Below are 21,877 nucleotides of genomic sequence, written 5' to 3' on the forward strand. Positions count from 1 at the left end.
TATGAACTCATTTACTCCTCTAAATAACCCTGTGGTGTAAAACAACATGTTGTTGTGTGCCTGCAAGTTGCACCCAACCCATAACTGACCCTCCAGCGAATTTTCAAAGGCAATAAATTGCATGGGAAGTGACTGCCCATCCTTCTCCCCCGGAGCAGCTAGTGGATTCAAACTGCATGCTGTTAGGATTCCAGTGCAGCTTTTTACCAACCACCAGTGCTCCCATAATATCCCTGATTTACAGCTCAGGAGCCTCAGCTGCAGAGTAGTTAAGTCACCTGACCACCATAACAAGCTAGTTAGCAAGTCCTCACAGTTAAACACAAGGCTTTATGCCTCTAATAATAAACATTAGGATATAAAAAAAAATACCAGGAATGTCAACTATGAAAGAAATATATAACAAGAAATCTTTCAATAGCAATGTGAATGTGTACTGTTTTAGTATTTTGTATCCCTGCCAAATTCCATTTGTTTATTTGATACTGAGCTGGTATTACTTAGTAATGACTGAATACTTTTTTGTCTTTTTTAGTTTAAGAATAGAAAGATTTCTTGGTTACCCAAATGATATTTGCTGAAATAAAAGCAAGCTAAATAATATTATTGTTGGCTGTACTTGAATTATCTGCAACTTTATGGGTATGGAATAACTCTTGATTCTTCGTATTTATAGTGGACCATAGCAAAATATGCTCCCAGGTTTAATGGGTTCCAGCAGCAAGACTCCCAAGAACTTCTGGCTTTTCTCTTGGATGGTCTTCATGAAGATCTTAACCGAGTCCATGAGAAACCATATGTAGAACTGAAGGACAGTGATGGCCGGCCAGACTGGGAAGTAGCTGCAGAGGTTTGTCAGTTTTCAGTATCTACTGTAAGAATAGATTGTTTAGCCACAAGTGAATATATCAGCTTTCCTACACTCCTTAATTTACTGTGAAAACAAAGAAATCTGTGTTCCTTTATGTAATTCATGTAGAATAATGCCAAGACAAAAGCACCTTATTGAAAATAAGAAAATGTTGTCATTTCATATAAACTTTATGGAAAAGGGGCAAGAAGAAGTCATTATCTAGCAGCATGCTCTTAATTGCTAAGGAAATGACAATAGGGCAAATAGACACTTTTATCTTCTTTTTTCTGGACATAGAACTTTATTACCATAATAGAACAAAGGGAAAATAAGGTTTTGCTTCCATATTTATTATGTGCTAAATTGAACAGAGCCTGTCATGGGATGTCTTACTTTGTTGTCCCTGCAGATCACTGTGTGTTGGGACAGTGCAGTTGCAGCTGACAATAGTAGGTTGAAGGAAGAGCATTCATATTTTGTTCATTAGCCAGTTTTCTCTACTATCCCAGTAAACAGTATATTTTAAATTACATTTCTGAATAGTAAGTTGGTAGGCAGAAAGCTTTTATATTTTAAATAAAGATGAACAATTATAGTCTTAACATTTTTGTCCAGTATATTTAACCAAGTTCTTTGAATTTGGGTAGAAATGCTTATGGTTTTAATTTTTATAAAGTTCTCTAATCTTTTTCCTTGCTAGGCCTGGGACAACCATCTGAGAAGGAATAGATCAATTGTTGTGGATTTGTTTCATGGACAGCTAAGATCCCAAGTTAAATGCAAGACATGTGGCCATATAAGTGTCCGATTTGACCCTTTCAATTTTTTGTCTTTACCATTACCAATGGACAGTTATATGCACTTAGAAATAACAGGTAGGTTATCAAGGTCTGAGGAAATTACTTACCTCTGTTGTCTTTTACCTTAAAAGCCACTTGAGTTGGGTATAGTCATTTGCTTTTAGATCAGTTGTCAGCATGTTATGATTTCATAATCTTCTTTCAATCATGATTTGAAGTTTGAAACACTTGGGATATTCTAGCTTCTGTCAGAAATTGGACAAAGACTCACAGAAATGATATTTTACTGTATGACCTAACTTTTCCTTTTCTACTATTTGGAAAATATGGAGAAAAATCAACATTTAATATCTAAAGAGAAAAACACTAACCCCAAATATGATATTGTGATTTAGAATGTGGGCCTTTTCTGTGCCCATTGATTCCTCTTTAAGTTTGAAACATGCCAAAAACTAACTCCTTTTAAAACTTTACAAAGTCATTGGAGATTAAGGGAATGTAGCAGAACCAGTGACTTAGCATTGCATATGCAGGAGGATGGCTGTAATAAAAATATTAAGTGTTAGGGTATAGAGAAACAGGAACCCTTGTCCCTTAATGATGGGAACAAAATGAGACAGCAATGCTCAAAAGTTTGTCAGTTCCTCAAAAAGTTAAAGATATAATTATATGACAGCATTTCCATTCCCAGGTCTATATCCAAGATAAGTTTAAATACCTGTTCATCCATAATTTTTTTACGTTGATTTTTCTTTGATCTTATCATCCATAAATTTTTACACAAATGTTTATAGCAGCCAAAAATGGAAAGTACCAAATGTCCATCAACAGATGAATTGATAAACAAGCTGTGGTGTATATGCACAATGAAATATTATCCAATCATAAAAAGAATTGAAGTCCTGATACATACTACAATTTGGATGAACCTTGATAACATTATCAAGTTTGATAACATTATCATTAAGGGAAAGAAACCAGATACAAAAGGTCACATACTGTGTGATTACTTCTATATGAACAAGTTTGCTTGGCTCCACAGTCAGCACTCTTGGCACCAGCAGCCAGGAAATGAAAAGACACATTGCGATGGGAAAGCCTGCTGTTAGGGACCTATCCAGAGTACTGAAGAGTAGTGGCGTCTCTCTGGAGACTAAGGTGCATCTGATACAGGCCATGGTCATTGCAATCACTTGTTATGCATCAGAGAGTTGAACAATGACTTGGGAGAGTTGATGCCTTTGAGCTGTGGTGCTGGAGAAGAGTATTGAATGTACCATGGACTGCTAGGAAAACAAACAGTTTCAGCCTGGAGAGGCTTAAACCGGGCTGCTCCTTGGAAGCAAGGATTCTGAGGCTTCGTCTGACATACTTTGGACATGTTGTAAGGAGGGACTGGTCCTTGGAGAGGGCCATCATGCTTGGGAGGGTGGATGGACAGCGCAGGAGGGGAAGGCCCTCCATGAGGTTGATTGATTCAGTGACTGGGGTAATCGGGCTGGGTGTATCTGAGACAGTGCAATTGGCACAGAACAGAGCAGAGTTTAGGGCTGTTGTACATAGGGTCGTTGAGTCACAGGTGACTCGACAGCACATAACAACAACAACATCCAGAATTGGGAAATTCATACACATTGATATCACATCAATGGTTACTATGGCTAGGAGGAAAGGCTAATGAGGAATTATTATTTAATGACCTTGGGGTCTTCTTGAGTTGTAGAAAAAATTTTGAAACAAAAAGAGGCAGTAATTGTAACTCATTGTGAATATACTTAAATACCACTGAAATGTTCCCTTTAAAATGGTTATATATTAAATTAATTTCACCTTGATTACAAAAAACAACTGTCCCAAGCTATTCGGGTTTTTATATGATGTTGTTGTTGTTATGTGCTGTCGAGTCGCTTGCTACTCATAGCAACCCTATGTACAACAGCCCTAAATCCTGCTCTATCCTGTGCCACTTGCATTGCCTCTGACACACTCATCCCGATTACCCCAGTCACTGAATCAATCGACCTCATAGAGGGTCTTCCCCTCCTGCGCTGTCCCTTTACTCTACTCAGCATGATGTCCCTCTCCAAAGACCTGTCTCTCCTTACAACATGTCCAAAGTATGTCAGACGAAGCCCCAGAATCTTTGCCTCCAAGGAGTAGCCTGGTTTAACCCTCTCTAGGATGAATCTGTTTGTTTTCTTGGCAGTCCATGGTACATTCAATACTCTTCTCCAACACCACAGCTCAAAGGCATCAATTCTCCTTCTATCTTCCCTAGTCATTGTCCAGCTCTCTGATGCATAACAAGTGATTGCAAAGACCATGTCCTGTATCAGGCGCACCTTCGTCTCCAAAGAGACACCGTTGCTCTTGAATACTTTAGAGAGGTCCCTAACAGCAGACTTTCCCCATTGCAATACGTTTTTTGATTTTCTGGCTGCTGGTGCCAAGAGTGTTGACTGTGGAGCCGAGCAAACTGAAGCTGTGAACAATCTCAATCTCTTCACCATCCATCCTGATGCTACCAGTTGGTCCAGTGGTGAGAATCTTTGTCTTCTTGACATTGAGCCTCAGTCCATACTGAAGGCTGCAGTCCTTGACCCTCTGCAGTAAGTGCATGAAGTCCTCTTCAGTTTCAGTGAGCAAGGTTGTGTCATCTGCATAATGCAGATTGTTGATAGATCTTCCACCAATCCTAACGCCACGTATCTCCTCATAGAGCCCAGCCTCTCGGATAATCTGCTCTGCATACAGGTTGAAAAGGTATGGAGATAGGACACATCCCTGGCGCATACCCTTCCCAATTTTGAACCATTCAGTGTTGCCCTGCTCTGTTCTGACGACTGCCTCCTGGTCCAAGTATAGGTTTCGCATTAGCACGATTGAATGTTCTGGTATTCCCATTCTTCTCAGAGTCAGCCACAGTTTGTTATGATCCACGCAGTCAAATGCCTTTGCATAATCAATGCAATATATATTTTATATGATAAGCACTATGAAGTACTAATTTCACTCAGTAATAGCTCTAAATATCATCTATTGTAGCATTTTATGCATAAAAAATATCTAGCTAAAATGTTTGTTACTTCAAAGTTGATATATCTGTGTATGGTAGAAAGCTTTCAATGTGACCTGCATTTTACAAATACAAGCTCTGTCTCTTGGCAGTTATTAAGCTAGATGGTACTACCCCTGTACGGTATGGACTAAGACTGAATATGGATGAAAAATACACAGGTTTGAAAAAACAGCTGAGTGATCTCTGTGGATTGAAGTCAGAACAGATCCTTCTTGCTGAAGTACATAGTTCCAACATAAAGGTAACACTAAGCATTCTGTCTAGGCAGCTCTTGATTCTTTTCATTAGAATGGTATTCTAATTTCCATAAATCTTTCTATGTGGATAAAAGATTGAAATTATCAACTGCTTTATTTTCCTTGAATCCACAATGAGTGCCTATACAAACAGCAGTCCCAGAATCAGAGAACATACAGTATTGGACACATCTGCTAGAGATCTCTTCAAAGTATTCACAAGCAAAGATGTCACTTTACGGACTAAGATACTCCTAAAGCTTTATTTCTTTATCTTTTTTCAGTCATATATTTGCAAGAATTTGATAATAAGTAATAAGGGGGAAAAATGATGCTTTTGAGTTACGTTGTTGCAGAAGGGTGTTGACTTTAACATGAACTGCCATAAGAGCAAGGAAATGTGTCTTTAAAGAACTAGAGTCAAAATACACTTTAAAAGTGAACATTTGTAAGGAGAAGTCCCTGGAAAATTATATTATGCTTAGAAAAACAGGGTCAGTGAAAGAGATGGATTGTCCCAGGAACTAGAAGAAAAGGCTCAAACATAGGAACAATTATGAAAATGACACAGGACTGGACAGTTTCCAGCTGTTGGACTTCAGGTCTCCAAAAGCCAGAACCAGTTCATTAGAACCTAACTATAGTAGGTTGAGCTCCTACTCTTGGTATCATTTAGATTCGTCTTTGATGTTTCTGAGCAAACTTTAACCTCATCATGAATTTTCTTTTTCATATGAAAGTGCAAAGGCAAGATCTTTGAAGGTTTTAGATTTAAATGCTTGAAGAAAAATACAGTTATACACAGTGTACTTCCTAAAGAAAAAATTATAACGGAATTTTTTACTTGGTGTCGGTTTAGTTTTAGCAGTGAAGGTTTTAGTTGTTTACATTCATCTTTTAGTTAATTGAAAATATTACTTAGTTATCTGGTTTTTACTGATCAGCTAAGACATTAAGGTTTAAATATATCTGAGAGAAGATTTTCCATTTTATCTGAAATATCCCCTCCATCTTGTTTATTTTTTTATAGAACTTCCCTCAAGACAACCAGAAAGTACGGCTCTCAGTGAGTGGCTTTCTATGTGCATTTGAGGTTCCCATTCCTGAATCTCCCATTTCAGCTTCTAGCCCAATACAGACAGGTAAGATAGAATGAAAACTTTTATTATCTCCACTGCAAAAATTTGCCTGAGAGTTTGAGAGTCATACTTTTTATTCTTGTTTAGCTGAGGATATTCGAGCAAAATAATTTTTTCCCTACAAGGAACCGTTAGTCATCATTTCGCTTAAGTTTCTCATTGTGTCTTAGATAAGGAGCCTAAAATCCAAAGATCCTAAATTATTATTTGGTAGGGAGATCTAGTGGCTTAGTCCTTGGAGAGTTGAACTTCTAACCCAAAAGTGGTTCCTCACTGACAGTTCAAATTCACCAGTTGCTCCACAGGAGAAAGGTAGACAATCTCTTGTGTTAAAACCTGCTAGAGGATCAGCTGTGATCTGGTTCCAATACAATAACTATGCGTTCCAGGTTTTTTCAGAGTTATTAGGTAATCTAGTGCTGAAATTTCTGTCTCTTTTAACTATTTTATCTGTAAACAGCACAGCAGCAGATGGTAAAAGGGATCATACTAGATTTATAGAATGATACTCCAGATGGGAACTCTCCTGTAGAGTCCTTTAAAGGCTCCTCTCATTGGCACCTAGTAGGTAGGACTTAAGGTGATTTGCTGTTGCTTGTTATTAGAACACTGTCTAATATAACTTTATGCAATGATGAAAATGTTATATAATTTATACTGTCCCTTCTGGTAGCTTACTAGTATCATGGGTTCCTGAGCACTTGAAATAGTCCTAAAGAAACTGAGGAAATGTTTTTAATTTCTTGTAAGATGCAACATGTAGTTCAAAGCTGCCATATAGTACAAAGCAAATTTAAAAGGAATGTAGAAGTGCCAAAAAGAAAATAGATAATAGAATTCTGTATGCTACAATAAGGTGCTTATACAGGTTTTTGCAAAAATCTGCTTACATTTTTCTTACAAATACTCTTGCTTTGTTGCTTACTCAGTGTGACTTGAGGTAAAACCTGAGATTAAAATCTTTCCATTAACCTAGAATAATTATTATTATTTGAGCTAGAATTTCTGCCTGCCCTGTATCCAAAGAAATGACATTGCCACTGTTCTGGGAAATGAACCAAGATAAAGGTCCTGCAAGTGTTTATGGTACTGTACTTACCTTTGATTCTATAGATTTCTCTTCTTCCCCATCTACAAATGGAATGTTCACCCTAACCACCAATGGAGACTTGTCCCGACCACTCTTCATCCCCAACGGAATGCCAAACACTGTTGTGCCATGTGGAACTGAGAAGAACTTCACAAATGGAATGGTGAATGGTCACATGCCATCTCTTCCTGACAACCCCTTTACAGGCTACATCATTGCAGTTCATCGGAAAATGGTTAGTTAAATGGTAGCCAAATTTCTGCTCATTTTACCAATCTCATTTGTGAGACATAGTCATTTTCTGTCTTTACAACATCTTTGTTGGCTTCTGCCTGTGGTAGTGCAAGTAATTGCAACCAGGATTTATTATATCTCACATCATGGCCTTTGTATGAAATTACATTTCTAACTTGTATTAAGATGTAGCAGGATAGCTGGTGGATCAAAGTATTAGTTTAAGAAAAAAAGTATTAGTTCATGTAAGGAACACTGGTGGCATAACTGTTAATGAGAGAAAGATCTGGTGATTTTTTTTGTTTACTGCAAAGATTACATCCTAAAAGCACTATAAGATAGTTCTACTCTGTCACATGAGGTCACTTTGAGTCCAGATCAACTCAACAACACTTAACAAGAGCAATATATGTTTTTGTAGGCATGCATCTTTGCCATATAAACATGGATGCTCTTTAAAAAAAAATAAAAATTTTTTAACAAGATAAGCTTTAGTAAATTAATACTTCCTTTAGTAAATTAATATGGCTATTGCATGAAGATTGAGTCTTTGATAAAAACAAAGGAAGATAGGGTTAACTAATCTAATATGAATTATATTTATTAATTAACACATTAATTAATATTAATGATAACTAATGGTTAAAGCAATAACCCTATTTAATAACAATTTGGTAGAGTACAAATTTACTCTCTAGTTTTCTGATTTCTGAAGGACAATAGTGATGATTAAAGCAAAGTAAACATCAAAAAAATCTAAGTGCAAACCTTTAACTTGACCTCACAGAAGATAGCAAGGTTGACTCTTTCCCTTCCCATTTCAGGGTTTGCTTATTCGTCTCCTCAGAATTTGCTTTTTATCTTACTTTGTTGGTAAATTTTTCTGATTTTCTTTTTACAATTTTTATTTGAGTTGTATTTATTTTGTTTTTTTCCATAAAATATTCATTGCATGTTTAAAAGGTAGATGAACTGAACTTAAGTAGGGATGCTGCATCAACAAGAGAAAATTAATTGTGAAGAACTAATATTTGTTTCTAGAACTAATAGATGTTTAAGTCACAGAAATGTATTTTCTTACAATTCTTCATACCAAATATCTAAATTCAAGTGTTAACAGGACCTCGATCCTCTTAGGTTCTATGGTTCTTAGGTTCATTTCGTCATTTGTTTCTTGGGGTTCCTAGGAGTCCTTGCCTTGAGGCTGCGTAACTCCGATCCCATCTGCACATGGGATCTTTTCCTTTCATAAAGTCCTGGTGGCACTATCTTAAAGTATTTAGCTGCTAAACAAAACTGATAAGCAGCCCTATAAGAGAAAGAATGAGCACTCTGCTTCTGTAAAGATTTACAGCCTTGGAAAATCTGGTGTGCAATTCACTCTGGATCAAATCTGTGATTATGAGTTAGAACTGACTTGATTGCAGTAGGGTTTTTAGGGTTTTTTCCTCTCTCTCTCATAAGTTATGTGTGTTTCCTATTAGATGTAGGATTTACCTGGATAATCCAGAATGATCATATCTTGAAATCCTTATTTACATCTCCAGAGACTCTTTTTCCCAGTAAGATCACCCTTCCTACCAAAAAAAATCCCCGCAAGCTCATTGCTCTTGAGTCCAAACCAACTCAGAGCTGTCCCTATGTTGAGTTTCTGAAACTGTAAATCACACAGGAGGATGATCATCTTTCTCCCTTGGAGCCTCAGGTAGATTCAAATGCCAGTGAGGCAAAGCCTTTCATTTAGCCTACTATAGATACCATCTCTCATAGAATACCAAAAAACAAGTATCTATAAGCTTACCACTTACAAGACAGATCCAGAAAACAATAAAATAGTATTGCTAGAAACTAATTAGAACTCAGATATTTTAAGAAATAGACCATGTTCATGGATTAGAAGACCTAGTATTTTAAAGATATCACCAGGGGGAGGGACAGAGAGGAAGACAGAGGTGGGGAGAGAGAGATAGAGAAAGGAAAGGAGGGAGGGAGAGAGAGAGACAGTGCACGTGCCTGCATGTGCATGTCCCTGCAAAGTAAAGAAACCAATTGAATAAAATAAAGAGCATAGACAAAAGGTGATGTTGAAGAATAGTGGAAAAAAAACAGCTGGATATCCATTTGAAACTTGACACCTACCACTCAGCATACAATATTCAATTCCTTGTGGATTGTAGAACTTAAAAGGGGGAAATGATGCACACCCATGTTTATCGCAGCTCTGTTCACAATAGCAAGGAGTTGGAAACAACCCAGGTGCCCATCAACAAACGAATGGGTAGAGAAGCTGTGGTATATTCACACAATGGAATACTATGCTGCATTGAAAAACAAGGAACTCATTCAATATTATTCAAAATGGGTGAGCCTGGAGGACATTATGCTGAGTGAAATATCTCAGTCGCAAAAGGACAAATATTGCATGGTGCCACTGCTGTAAAATGGGACTGATATCAGGGTGGGGTAAGACTGAGAAAAACTGGATAAATTGTGTATACTGCATGGAAACAGATGAGGGACTGAATAATTTAAAAGCGATGTATGATAGGGTATTATGGTTATCACAAGAGTCCACAATTAAGGTTGCATAGTGGAATGTACTTGGGGCGGTGGGAGGGGTGCGGGGGGATTGTGTACCAGGGAGGGAGTCTTTCTTTTACTTTTGAAAGAGAGGAGCGAACGGGGGGGCGGGGGGAGAGGGCTAGGCGGGGAGAGAAGTGCAGCAATGAATGAATGGAAATCCAAATTCTCTGTAAATGTTGATTAAAATTATTAAAAAAATAAAAAAGGGGGAAATAACACATTCCCTGGAAGACATTAAAGATTAATATGCTTATGACTTTAATTAAGGGAAAGACTGTTTAAATTATAAATAAAAGATACTAAATGCAACAGAAAAGTGTGATAAATTGAACTTTATTGAAATTAAGAACTTTAGTTCCATCAAAACAACATTAAGAGGATGAAAAGGGTAAAAAAAGGGGAGATGTATCTGTATAAATGATTGTGTAAAATTTCCTTGTAAACTTCCATTGAAACCACAATTTAATTTTTTTTTAAGAAAAAAGGTAAAATTGCAAGCCTCAGAGGTGAAACAGTAGTCCCAATCCTTGAATAGAATATCACAAAGTGAGTATCTGGATAGTCCATAAACTTACAGAAAAGTGATCAACCTCACTAATAATCAGGGATATAGAAATTAAAGCCACATTAAGACACCTTTAGTACCCACCTCTACTGGCACATTAGTTAAGAGCTCTACTACTAACCAAAAAGCCTCAATACAAACCCACCTGCCACTCCAGAAGATGTGGCAGATCTGCTTCCGTAATGATTTCAGCTTTGGAAAAATTATGGAATGATTCTAACCTGTCTTATAGGGTTGCTATGAGGCAGAATCAACTCTGCAGTGCTGTGTAAGATACCACTGCACAATGTTGAGTAGACTAGTATTGGTAAGATTAATGGAGCATTAGAAACTGCCAGGTACTGCTGAAGAGAAAATAAATTGGTAGAGTTATTTTAGAAAGTAGTTTTCTACTTCAAAACAGACAGTTTCACTCTTAGGTATTCATCCTACAGATACATGCATGAATATTAATAGCAGCATTATCTGTAATAGCCTAAATACAAGTAACCATTAACAATAGAAAGGATAAGAAAATTTTGATGTGTTCACACAATATTACATGACAGTGAACATGAATGAAATTTTAGTTGCATCCAACCTAAATGAGTCACACAGACATAATGTTGAGGAAGAAAAAAATAGGCATAAAAGAAAATTATATATCTCTATGTCTATAAAAGCACATCAACAGGCTGGGTTTAGAAGGGGTCATGGTACTAGGGATATTGTAGTGAATGTTAGCTGGATCTCGGCTGAAAGCAGGGAGTACCAGAGAAATGTCTGTTTCATCTAATATGCAAGGCGTTTGGATCACAACAAACTGTGGCTAACTAACTCTGAGAAGAATGGGAATCCCAAAACACTTTATCATGCTAATGCAAAATTTATGCGTGAACCAGGAGGCAGTCATCAGAAGAGAGCAAGGAAATACTGCATGGTTCAAAATTGGGAAGGGTATCTGCCAGGAATGTGTCCTATCTCCATACCTTTTCAATCTATATGCAGAACAGGTTATCTGGGAGGCTGGGCTCTATGAGGAGAAATGCGACATCAGGATTGAAGGAAGACTCACCAACTATCTGTGTTATGCAAATAATACAACCCTGCTTGCTGAAACTGAGGAGGACCTGAAACACTTGCTGCAGAAGGTCAGGGACTGCATCATTCAGTATGGATTGAGGCTCAATATCAAGAAAACAAAGATTCTCACACCACCGGGCCGTTTGGCAGCATCATGAAGGATGGTGAAGACATTGAGATTGTTCACAGCTTTAGTTTACTTGGCTCCACAATCAACACTCTTGGCATCAGCAGCCAGAAAATTAAAAGACATTGCGATGGGAAAGTCTGCAGTTAGACACCTCTCTAAAGTACTGAAGAGCAACAATGTGGAGACTAAGGTGTACCTGATAAAGGCCATGGTCTTTGCAATCACTTGTTATGCATCAGAGAGCTGGACAATGCCTAGGGATGATAGAAGGAGAATTGATACCTTTGATCTGTGGTGCTGGAGAAGAATGTTGAATATACCATGGACTGCTAGGAGAACAAACAGGTTTGTCCTGGCGAGGGTGAAACTGGGCTACTCCTTGGAGGCAAAGGTTCTGAAGCTTCATCTGACATACTTTGGACATGTTGCAAGGAGGGACCAGTCCTTGGGGAGGGACAGCGCAGGAGAAGACCCTCTATGAGATGGATTGATTCAGTGACTGGGGTAATCAGGGTAGATATGTTTGAGACAGTGAGATTGGCACAGGATAGAGCAGGGTTTAGGGCTGTTGTACATAAAGTCGCTATGAGTCATAGGTGACTTGACAGCACATCACAACAATTTCTATAAACTTCAAAAACATGGAAAATAAAACATTTATGTATATATAAGATGAAAATAACTAAAAGCATCAAAGTGATTACTATTAAAATGAAAATTACAGTTATCTTAGAAAAATGGAGCTAGAGCAGAGAGGCTTTCATAGTATTGGCAGTATTCTGTTTTTTGAACAGCTATTTTCCTTATGATAATTCGTTGAAATGGACTTTTTTCCCCTTTTGAGTTAGTCATGGTACTAGGGACTTAAGTGAGTTCCTGGCTATATGAACAGGGATTATATAAATGGAATATATGTGAATTGTATAAATGGAATAGTATGAGGTAATAGCCTAGAGAACCAAAAGTTACATCTCTGACTAGGAATTGCTCTTAAGCACAGCTCCACCTGGCCTCATCACCTAAAATAACTGGGAGATTTATGCATTTCTCCAGCTCATACTTACCAAGCAATATTAGATTGTATATGAAGCACTGAAGTCCTTAATCTTTCTTAGGAAACAATATTTTAATTATAACATATATGAAATACTATATTGAATATTAAGTACTTAGTGAGTGCTAAGCATTGTATACAGAATTTTCTAATTATTGAAACAGAACCATATTATTATCCTTACTTTTCATTTTTTAGCCAATGACCTATTTCCGTTTTGATCTGGCAAGTTGCATTTGGAGATTCCTAAAATTTATTTTATTGTCTATCACAAAGCAACTTCCCATTCCCGTTATTTCTGTGGAAAACAGTACCATTTCTTCATCCTGAAGACTACACACTGAGAGTTTTCTTAGTTGATCTTGTTTGCTCTTTTTTGTTAGGAAACCTTGTACTCATTTTATCACTGTGCTTTTTAATCTCTTCTTTCAAAACCCTACTTGGAATTCATAATTTCTTAAGTTTTATTCCCACCTTCCTCTTTCCAGCCATTTTGACCTTACGGTTCATTTACTTTGAAAGCATTTTATGTTCCTTCTGCTCCTCTTTGCCTGATACATAAACGAAAACATAGACAAGAATATTCATACAGATAAAAGGTGAAAATAGTGTTTTGACACGACAATCATGTAATTTAAAGAAAAAAGGTTATTACAGGTCAGAAAGTGAAAAATAATGAAAACTTTTAAATAGTGTAAAGAAATAGAGCAGGAGTTTGAAATCTTTAGTTCTAGCAAGTTAGAGTTGTTGGACTTTTTCAGATGAGAGAAAATGTTATAAGACAAAAGGGAAATTCTTGGTTGAACTGGAAACATCTTTTAAGGAAGTGAGCAGAAGATACGGGCTGCCTTACAGTGAGAAAAGTTACCTTCAAGAGAGTGAAAACGAATGGCATTAGAAAAGTATTGACAAGAATAGAAAAAAGCTTTTGTTCTGTATCCTCATTTCTAAATTAATAAATTTTTTAGATGAAAAAAAAACCCAACAAACTAAAAAAGTGTCATGGAGTAGATCTTAACACATAGCAACTCTGCATTGGTTTTCCGATGTAAATATTAACAGAAAGAGACTACCTTTTGAGGAGTTTCTCTCATGAGGAGCAGCTGGTGAATTTGAAGCACTAACCTTTTTATTTGGTGTACAGCATGCTAAACATGTCATCAGTATTCCTTTAGGAATAGATCTACTCAGATTGACTCTGTACAACAGAACAAATCCTACCTGATACTATGTCAACCTCATAATCTCTGCTTTGGTTAAACTCATCGTTATAGCCACCATGTTAATCCATTTCATTCAAGGTCTTCTTCTATTTTGCTGAGCCTCTACTTTGCTAAACATGATGTTTCTCTCCAGAGACTGGCCCCTCTTCATAACATGTCCAAAGAATGTGAGGTGAAGTCTCACAGTCCTCTCCTCCAAGGACCATTCGGGCTGCACTTCTTCCAGGACAGACTCTTGTTCTTTTGACAATCCATATCTTCATTAATACTGCAGTTCACCAATACTAAAATTCAAAGGTATCGAAAGTATACCTTTGTCTTCTTTATTCATTTTGAACCCTCAAATTCTTATGTTGTTGCTGTATATCATCAAATTGAAACTGACCCATAGCTGACCCTTCAGCAGGTTTTCAGAGGCAGTAAATCCCTTGGGAGGAGATTAACCCATCTTTTTCCCACAGAGCAGCCAGTGGATTCAAACTGTTCACCTTTAGATTGGCAGTGTAATTCCTTACTACTAAGCCACCAAAGCTCCATATGCATATGAGAAAATTGAAAATACTAGTGTTTGGATGAAGTGTACCTTGGTCTTTAAAATTACCTTGTTCTTTAGCACTTTAAAGAAGTCTTTGTTGGCAAATTTCAAGTACATCATTTAACTGCTGCTTCCTTGGGTGTTAATTGTGAGCCCGAATAAAATTAAATAATTGAAAAATTCAGACTTTTCTCCATCTCTATCATGATGTTACCTGTTGGTCCTCATTTCTTTTCTTTTTGTTGAGGTATATTCAAAGCTTTATGTTATATTCTTTGAGGTTCATCAGTTCATGCTTTGTGCTTCTTTGTTTTCTGAGAGAGATATTGTGTCAGCACTTCTTTTTGAGAGACACAATTCAGTCCATAATATATCCTTTTGCTCTCCTCCCCCAAATTAATGTTCCTTTTGCATGTAAAACACAGTCTCCCCATCACATCATGCCAGCAGTCTTAAATCAAGCTGAACTTCTGAATCATCTAAATTGAATATGTCTAAGACTAGATGTATCCTATCCTGGGATAGCATGTCTCTTTATCTATGAATCTGTGAAACCTAGAATACAAATCATCTAGTTCCAAAGTACAATGGTTTTCAAGTGTTCAGTTTCAAGGTAGATGAAAAAAGGCAGGCACCCAAGCAAGTCTATAACCCAGAAGAATGATTTTTTATTAATTCTTGAGACTTCAAAATAATCCTCTGTTCTTGGGACTGTCTGAAAACGGGTCCTGCCCTCCAAAATCTAAATATTGGACAGGCCTTCTAGATTCTCACTCTAAAGCCCTGGCTTTAGCCCTGCCTTCCAGGCCCACTGGAACAGCAACTACACACCCTCAGCTTTAAGTATCACTATTCTCCTCCTCCATTTAAATAGCAAATCTACCTCCCTCCTTCCTGTAGTCCCTTGGGCCCCATTCTTCTGGCTCTAAGAGCAGAAGCCCTTTAGCTTTAGCTTTAGGTAACAACTTGTAACTTCAAGAACAGAAGAACTTCAAGAACTTCTGTTCCAAGAACAGAACCAAGTCTCTTTGAAACTTAATAATGCCATGCCCCTACCCGTTGAAACCTAGCAGGCTGTGATTCTGCTCTGGTGGAATAGTCCATGGGAAATTGTGCTGCTGTCTGAAAGGCTGAACTTTCCTTAAAGTTTGAATCCAGTAGATTCAAGAGAAAGATGGGCAATCTCCTCCCATTTACAACCTTGGAAACCCAGTAAAGGGCCAGCTACGTGTCAGTTCCAACTCAACAGCATTGACTTTCCATGCTTCTGGGTTTTGCTGATCTCTGAGTTGCTCTCAAGATGATTCTTTTCTTTTTTGAAAGACAGCAGATTTGTCTCCTTTGACCTAGTACCTGCAAGAGGCAGTCAGTGGTCTTTGCTTTACTCTTTCTCTCTTCCTTTCAGTCTCATCTGATGCGTTTTCTTCTTTGGTAATTGGTTAGATCAGTTATGGATGGACTTAATCTCTTTCACAAAAGATATATTAACCACCACCCTGGTGAATATTCTAGGCCATGTGTTCTTAGTTTGTACAATAGAATTTGTCAGGGCTTTGCAATTCTATTTTGATATTGCATAGTTACTTTTAAGGTCCAACTTTCTTCTCACATTTTCCTGTAAGCAGCAAAGAGAAACCATGTAGTCCATTAAGATCCTGCTTAGAAATCTCCTCAGCTATATATCCAAGTTCATCACCTAAAATTCTACCTTCTCCCAAACATTTCAACAAAATTCAGAGAAGATTTGTTCACATTTTATGAGCGTGAAAAGCATCTCCTTTCCTCCAGTATCCAATCATATATCCATCATTAAAGCCTCATTAGAAATTCATTTATCATCCATATTTCTAGCCTCATTCTGTTGGTGGCGCCATATACATTTTCTAAGATGATAGATTTCTCTATAGCTATTGTCACTTTCTTCTAGGCCCTCATCAGAATTGTTCTAGATATCTGTAATTCCATAAACAAAAGGCATTTCAAAGCAGTCTAGGCTTTTAGGGTTAAGCACCTTAAAACTTTTCCAGCCTCTACCATTATCCAGTGCAGTTTGTCTCTTGATTTCCTGGCTGCTATTACCAAGAATGTTGACTGTGGAGCCAAGTAAACTAAAACTGTTAACGGTCTCAATCTCTTCACCATCCATAATGATGCTGCCAATTAGCCCAGTGATGAGAATCTTTGTTTTCTTGATGTTGCATTTCAATCCATCTTGAAGGCTGCAGTCCTTGACCTTCTATAACAAGTGCTTCAGGTCCTCCTCAGTTTCTGCAAGCAGGGTTGTTTCATCTGCATAACACATGTTGATGAATCTTCCACCAATACTGATGCCACATTCCTGTTCATACTGACCAGCATCTCGAATGATCTGTTCTGGATTCAGATTGAAAAGGTATAGAGCCAGAATAAATGCCTGGCGGACACCCTTCCCAATTTTGAACCATGTAGTGTCTCCTTGCTCTATTCTGATTGCTGCCTCTTGGTTCAAATATAGGTTTCACATAAGCACAATCAAATGTTCTGGGATTCCCATTCTTCTCAGAGTCAGCCACAGCTAGTTGTGATCCACACAGGCAAAAGCCTTTGCACAGTCAATGAAACACAGATAGACATTCCTCTGGTACTCTTTCTACAGTACTGAAGAGCAGCGACATCATTCTGGAGACTAAAGTGCCCCTGATCCGGGCCATAGTCTTCACAATTGCCTGCTATGAGTCAGAGAGCTAGACAGTGACTAAGGATGATAGAGAATTGATACCTTTGAGCTGTGATGCTGGAGATGACTGTTGAATATACCATGGACTGCTAGGAGAACAAACAGGTTTGTTCTACAGAGGGTGAAACCTGGCTGCTCCTTGGAGGCAAGGATTCTGAATCTTCGTCTGACATATTTTAGTCATGTTGCAAGGAGGGACTAGGCATTGGAGAGGGACATGATGTTTGGGAGAGTGGAGGGACAATGCAGGGAGGAAGACCCTCGATTAGATGGATCGATTTGGTGATTGGGGCAGTGGGAGTAGATGTGTCAGAGACAGTGAGGTTGGCACAGGATAGAGCAGGGTTTAGGGTTCTTGTACATACAATCACTGTGAGTCACAGGCGACTCGATGGCACATAACAACACAACAGCCGCAACCATTATCCAACTTCCATATATTAGCATCCTATTCTACCAGTACCAGATTTTATCTTGGTTTTCTAGTGCTTCTCTAAAAAAATACTACAAGTGAATGGCTGTAACAAACAAATTTAATTTCTCACAGTTTATTAATTTCTCACAGTTTAGGAATCTAGAAATCTGAATTAAATCACCCTGGGGTCAAACTTTCTGTCTCTGTTGGCTCTAATGAAGGTCCTTGTTTGTTCAGCTTCTACTTTCTAATTGCTTGAAGATATCCAAGTGTCGTTATTTCTTTTACTCCACCTCTGCTAGCTATTTCATGAAAGAGATTGATTCAAGACACCTTACACTAATTCCAGTTTACTAGCATAACAGAGACAACCTATTCCTAAATGGAATTATAACCACAGGCATAGTGTTTAGGATTTATAGCACATATTTGGGGGAACCCAGTTCAGTCCTTAAGTACTGGCATTTTCTAGAGAGAGAGTTTTATTAAAATAGGAAATTTTACATGCAATTATAATAATTAAACTTCACATGTAATTCAGAATATATGAGAGAGATTTAGTGGAGAGAACTAGAGTTTGACAATATTAAATGCTGATAAGCAACAATAAGTTGTTAAAGTTGGCAATACTTTATTGCCTCCATCTTAAATAGCCATTCTCTTAAGACTAATAAAAGATTGTTTCATCTTTAATTTTAAATGGTATTAATGTGTGTCACTGACAGTCTTAGAAAAAGGAAAGTGAGAATTCAAAGGCTTCTTTACCAGCTTCTCTTCTTTGGTTATATATCTAGATGAGGACAGAACTTTATTTCCTGTCATCTCAGAAGAATCGCCCCAGCCTCTTTGGAATGCCACTGATTGTTCCTTGTACTGTAAATACCAGGAAAAAAGACTTGTATGATGCGGTTTGGATTCAAGTATCTCGATTAGCCAGCCCTCTTCCACCTCAAGAAGCCAGTAATCATGCTCAAGATTGGTGAGTTCAAGAGATTGGCCTTGTGTTTTCCAGACTCTAGAAGGACAATAATATATGAGAATTCTGTATGATTGATTGCATGTCAAATTATTTACTCTTTGATTGGGACTTCTACATGTGAAAATTGGCATCTCTTTTCTGTACAACTCATTCTTACTTCCAGAGTCATAAAATTGTCACTATCGAGTGCCAAATGAGCAGTAAAGTATACTACTCTTTTATCATATTCTTTGCATTATTACTTGTACAGGGATAAGAGTGAAAACTTTTTTTTTTTTTGCTCAAGTTGCAGAAGTTGTTAGGTTGTTTTCAAGACTATCTTTATAATCACCATTGGCAGTTAATGGAAGTTACTCCCCAGATGGTATGTAACTTGTAACTTCGAATAGTTAAAACCTGGCAGAAAAATGGACCTAGTAAGAACTGCGTTAGGGACTCTGACTAAAGAAGACTTCTTTATGTACAAAACCTTTAGGGCTTTCCAGCCTTCTGTTTTGTGTCAGTGTTCTTGTCATGGAAATGTCTAATTAGTTTAAGTGAACTAATTCCCCTGATAGAGATAATTGATTTGTGACTACATGATTGACTTATCTTGTAAAATTTGCACGTAGCACATGGGCTCATTTAGATGAGCATTGTATATTCGTCCTACTGTAGAATGTGTTAGGCACATGGCTGCGGCTGCTGACAAATTCGAATAATCCATGTTGAACAATCCACCTAAGCACACTGCAGTGACAAATGCCCTTGAAGGGTTACTTAGCCAAACCCAAATTCATTGCTGTTGAGTTGATCCCAATACATAGCACAGAATTTTAGACTGTAAATCTTGGCAGGAGGCTACTTCTTTATCTCCCAAAAAGTCACTCATCAGTTAGAACTACAGAAGATGCTGGGCTTTTTGCTTGGCAGTACAACACTCTGCAGAATACACTACTAGGGTTCCTTCAGGTCAGTTATAATGAAAATAAAAAGAGATGCACTCCAAGCTAGAAGTGCTGCTCATAATATTTTTTGTGTTCTCTTCTGTTTCAGTGATGACAGCATGGGCTATCAGTATCCATTCACTCTACGGGTCGTGCAGAAAGATGGGAACTCCTGTGCTTGGTGCCCATGGTATAGGTAAAGTGACCTCTCTGTAAAAGAAAAAAATTTGAAATTGCAGCTTCAGATAAAGTATCTTTTTAATAATATTTCCAAGCTTAAGACTAAAAAAGTTAAATAATTGGAAGAAATTTAGAAATTACTCATTTATTTCTTCCTTAGGAGGTTGATAGGTGGAGGTTGCTTTTGACACTGAGCTGGTTTAATAAACTCTATCTCCATTCATTGCTGTTGAGTCATAGATGACTCATAGCTGACCCAGTGAACTGGCTCACAGTTCATTGGATTTCTAAAGCTGTAACCACATGGGAGGAAATTGTCCATCTTTATCCTAAGGCGAAACCACCAGAGAAATGAATAAGACTTTGGGTTAAAACCTGAGACTAGCTCATGTCACAAATTTTGCCACCAGAGCTCCTTATAAGCCCTTTGGTCTACCCCAAATAGCTTGTTTTCAATAGCTATTATTTTATACTGTAAGCTCTTTAAAAAGAATCGTCTGTTTGCTATACCTTGCTGAAAGTCTGTTCAGGTGGAAAAAATACAAGACAGTAATAAAGTAATTTTCTAGAAAAATGTAGTAAGATACTTGAAAACGGAATACAAAATAGCTTTGCCATGTTGTCCACACCCCTCTCAACTCCATACTTTTTTCTTTATATTTTTATTTATTATTAATTTTAATGAAAATTCACAGAGACTTTGGATTTTCATTCATTCATTGTTATGCTTTTCTCCCTGCCCACCTTTCCCCCGCCCAGTTCGCTCTTCTCTTTAGTAAAATTCTTTCATTGTTATACAGTCCCTCCCCCAAGTCCAGTCTACTATGCAGCCATCGATCTAGACTCCTATAGCAACAATACCTAATCATATATCCCTTTTAAACAGTTTTCTCCCTCATCTGTTTCAATGCAGTATACATTATTTATCCAATCTTTCACATTCTCCCCATTCTACAATAGTGGCACTATGCAGTATAAGTCCTTTTGTGACTGAGATACTTCACTCAGCATAATGTCCTCCATACATTTTTATGCACATTTTTATGTTTTTGTTGTTACGAGCTGTTGATACAGAACTGACTCATAGCTGACACCTCATCAGCTTTTCAGAGGCTGTAAATTACACACAAAGTTTCCCATTTTTATCCCACACGTATTTATGTGAAATTTTGTGCCATTTTTCAAATACACACATTTATGTGCCATTTTTGAAAAAAGAAATAACTGTTGGTAATACAAGATAAATTGCCTGCCTCAGAGCATTGAATAACTGAATTTGGGATTTCTTTTGAGTTATCTCAAATATCTAATTCTCATTTATTTGTCCTGAAGCTCTTACATCTTCATGAGAATTAATAGATGGTTACCAAGTGCTTAAAAAAAACCAAAGATTTAGAGAGCTCTGGTTGCCTACTGGCAAGAAGCTGCACTGCAATCCCAGAGGCACACAGTTCAAATCCACCAGATGCTCTGCTGGAAAAGGAGGGGCAATCTCCTCCTGTACCAGTCAGATCTGATTTGATGGTACACGTACACAAAATAATAAAAATTTTTAAAATATCCAAAGATTTAAGAAATAATAAGCATGATTCTCTAAAATATTAATTTTTGTTCATTTATAAAGCTCTGAAACTTGAAGCTCAAAAAACTGGAGATGTGGGAAAGGAGCATTATTTCTGATAGAGAAAATTTGGAATCCTTCATAATTATTTCTACTTTTACAGATCTTTTTTATTGTCCCTTTAGATTTTGCAGAGGCTGTAAAATTGATTGTGGAGAAGACCGAGCTTTCATTGGAAATGCCTACATTGCTGTGGATTGGGACCCCACAGCCCTTCACCTCCGCTATCAGACATCACAGGAAAGGGTAAGTAATCAGGGCTACCATAAGATAGTGATTTTTATTTGTGAATTTTATTCCTTTATATCCAGTTTAAATATATTTTTAATGTTTCTGTTTTAGCCAATGTAAGCCTATCCAGAAAACATGCCTTGACATTGTCTCTGGCACATAATGTATTTAAATAACTTTGTGAGTGGTTTTTTTAATTTGTTTCCCACTACTGGAGTGAATTAGT

The 21,877-nt window shown here is 37.4% G+C and overlaps 1 protein-coding gene across 1 annotated transcript in view; it reads left to right on the plus strand.

The window, feature by feature from the left end:
- USP32 (ubiquitin specific peptidase 32) overlaps window positions 1-21,877 on the plus strand; it is a 191,442-nt gene that overhangs the window by 153,996 nt on the left and 15,569 nt on the right. The window contains exons 23-30 of the mRNA XM_006899474.1: window positions 677-850; window positions 1,554-1,728; window positions 4,822-4,973; window positions 5,999-6,110; window positions 7,221-7,432; window positions 18,509-18,693; window positions 19,729-19,815; window positions 21,546-21,666. Coding sequence (XP_006899536.1) covers window positions 677-850; window positions 1,554-1,728; window positions 4,822-4,973; window positions 5,999-6,110; window positions 7,221-7,432; window positions 18,509-18,693; window positions 19,729-19,815; window positions 21,546-21,666 — 1,218 coding nt within the window. The remainder of the gene's footprint in view (window positions 1-676; window positions 851-1,553; window positions 1,729-4,821; window positions 4,974-5,998; window positions 6,111-7,220; window positions 7,433-18,508; window positions 18,694-19,728; window positions 19,816-21,545; window positions 21,667-21,877) is intronic.

Source organism: Elephantulus edwardii, unplaced genomic scaffold, assembly GCF_000299155.1.
Source record: "Elephantulus edwardii isolate Elephantulus edwardi_28Jun2011 unplaced genomic scaffold, EleEdw1.0 scaffold00257, whole genome shotgun sequence".
Classification (NCBI taxonomy): Eukaryota; Metazoa; Chordata; class Mammalia; order Macroscelidea; family Macroscelididae; genus Elephantulus; species Elephantulus edwardii.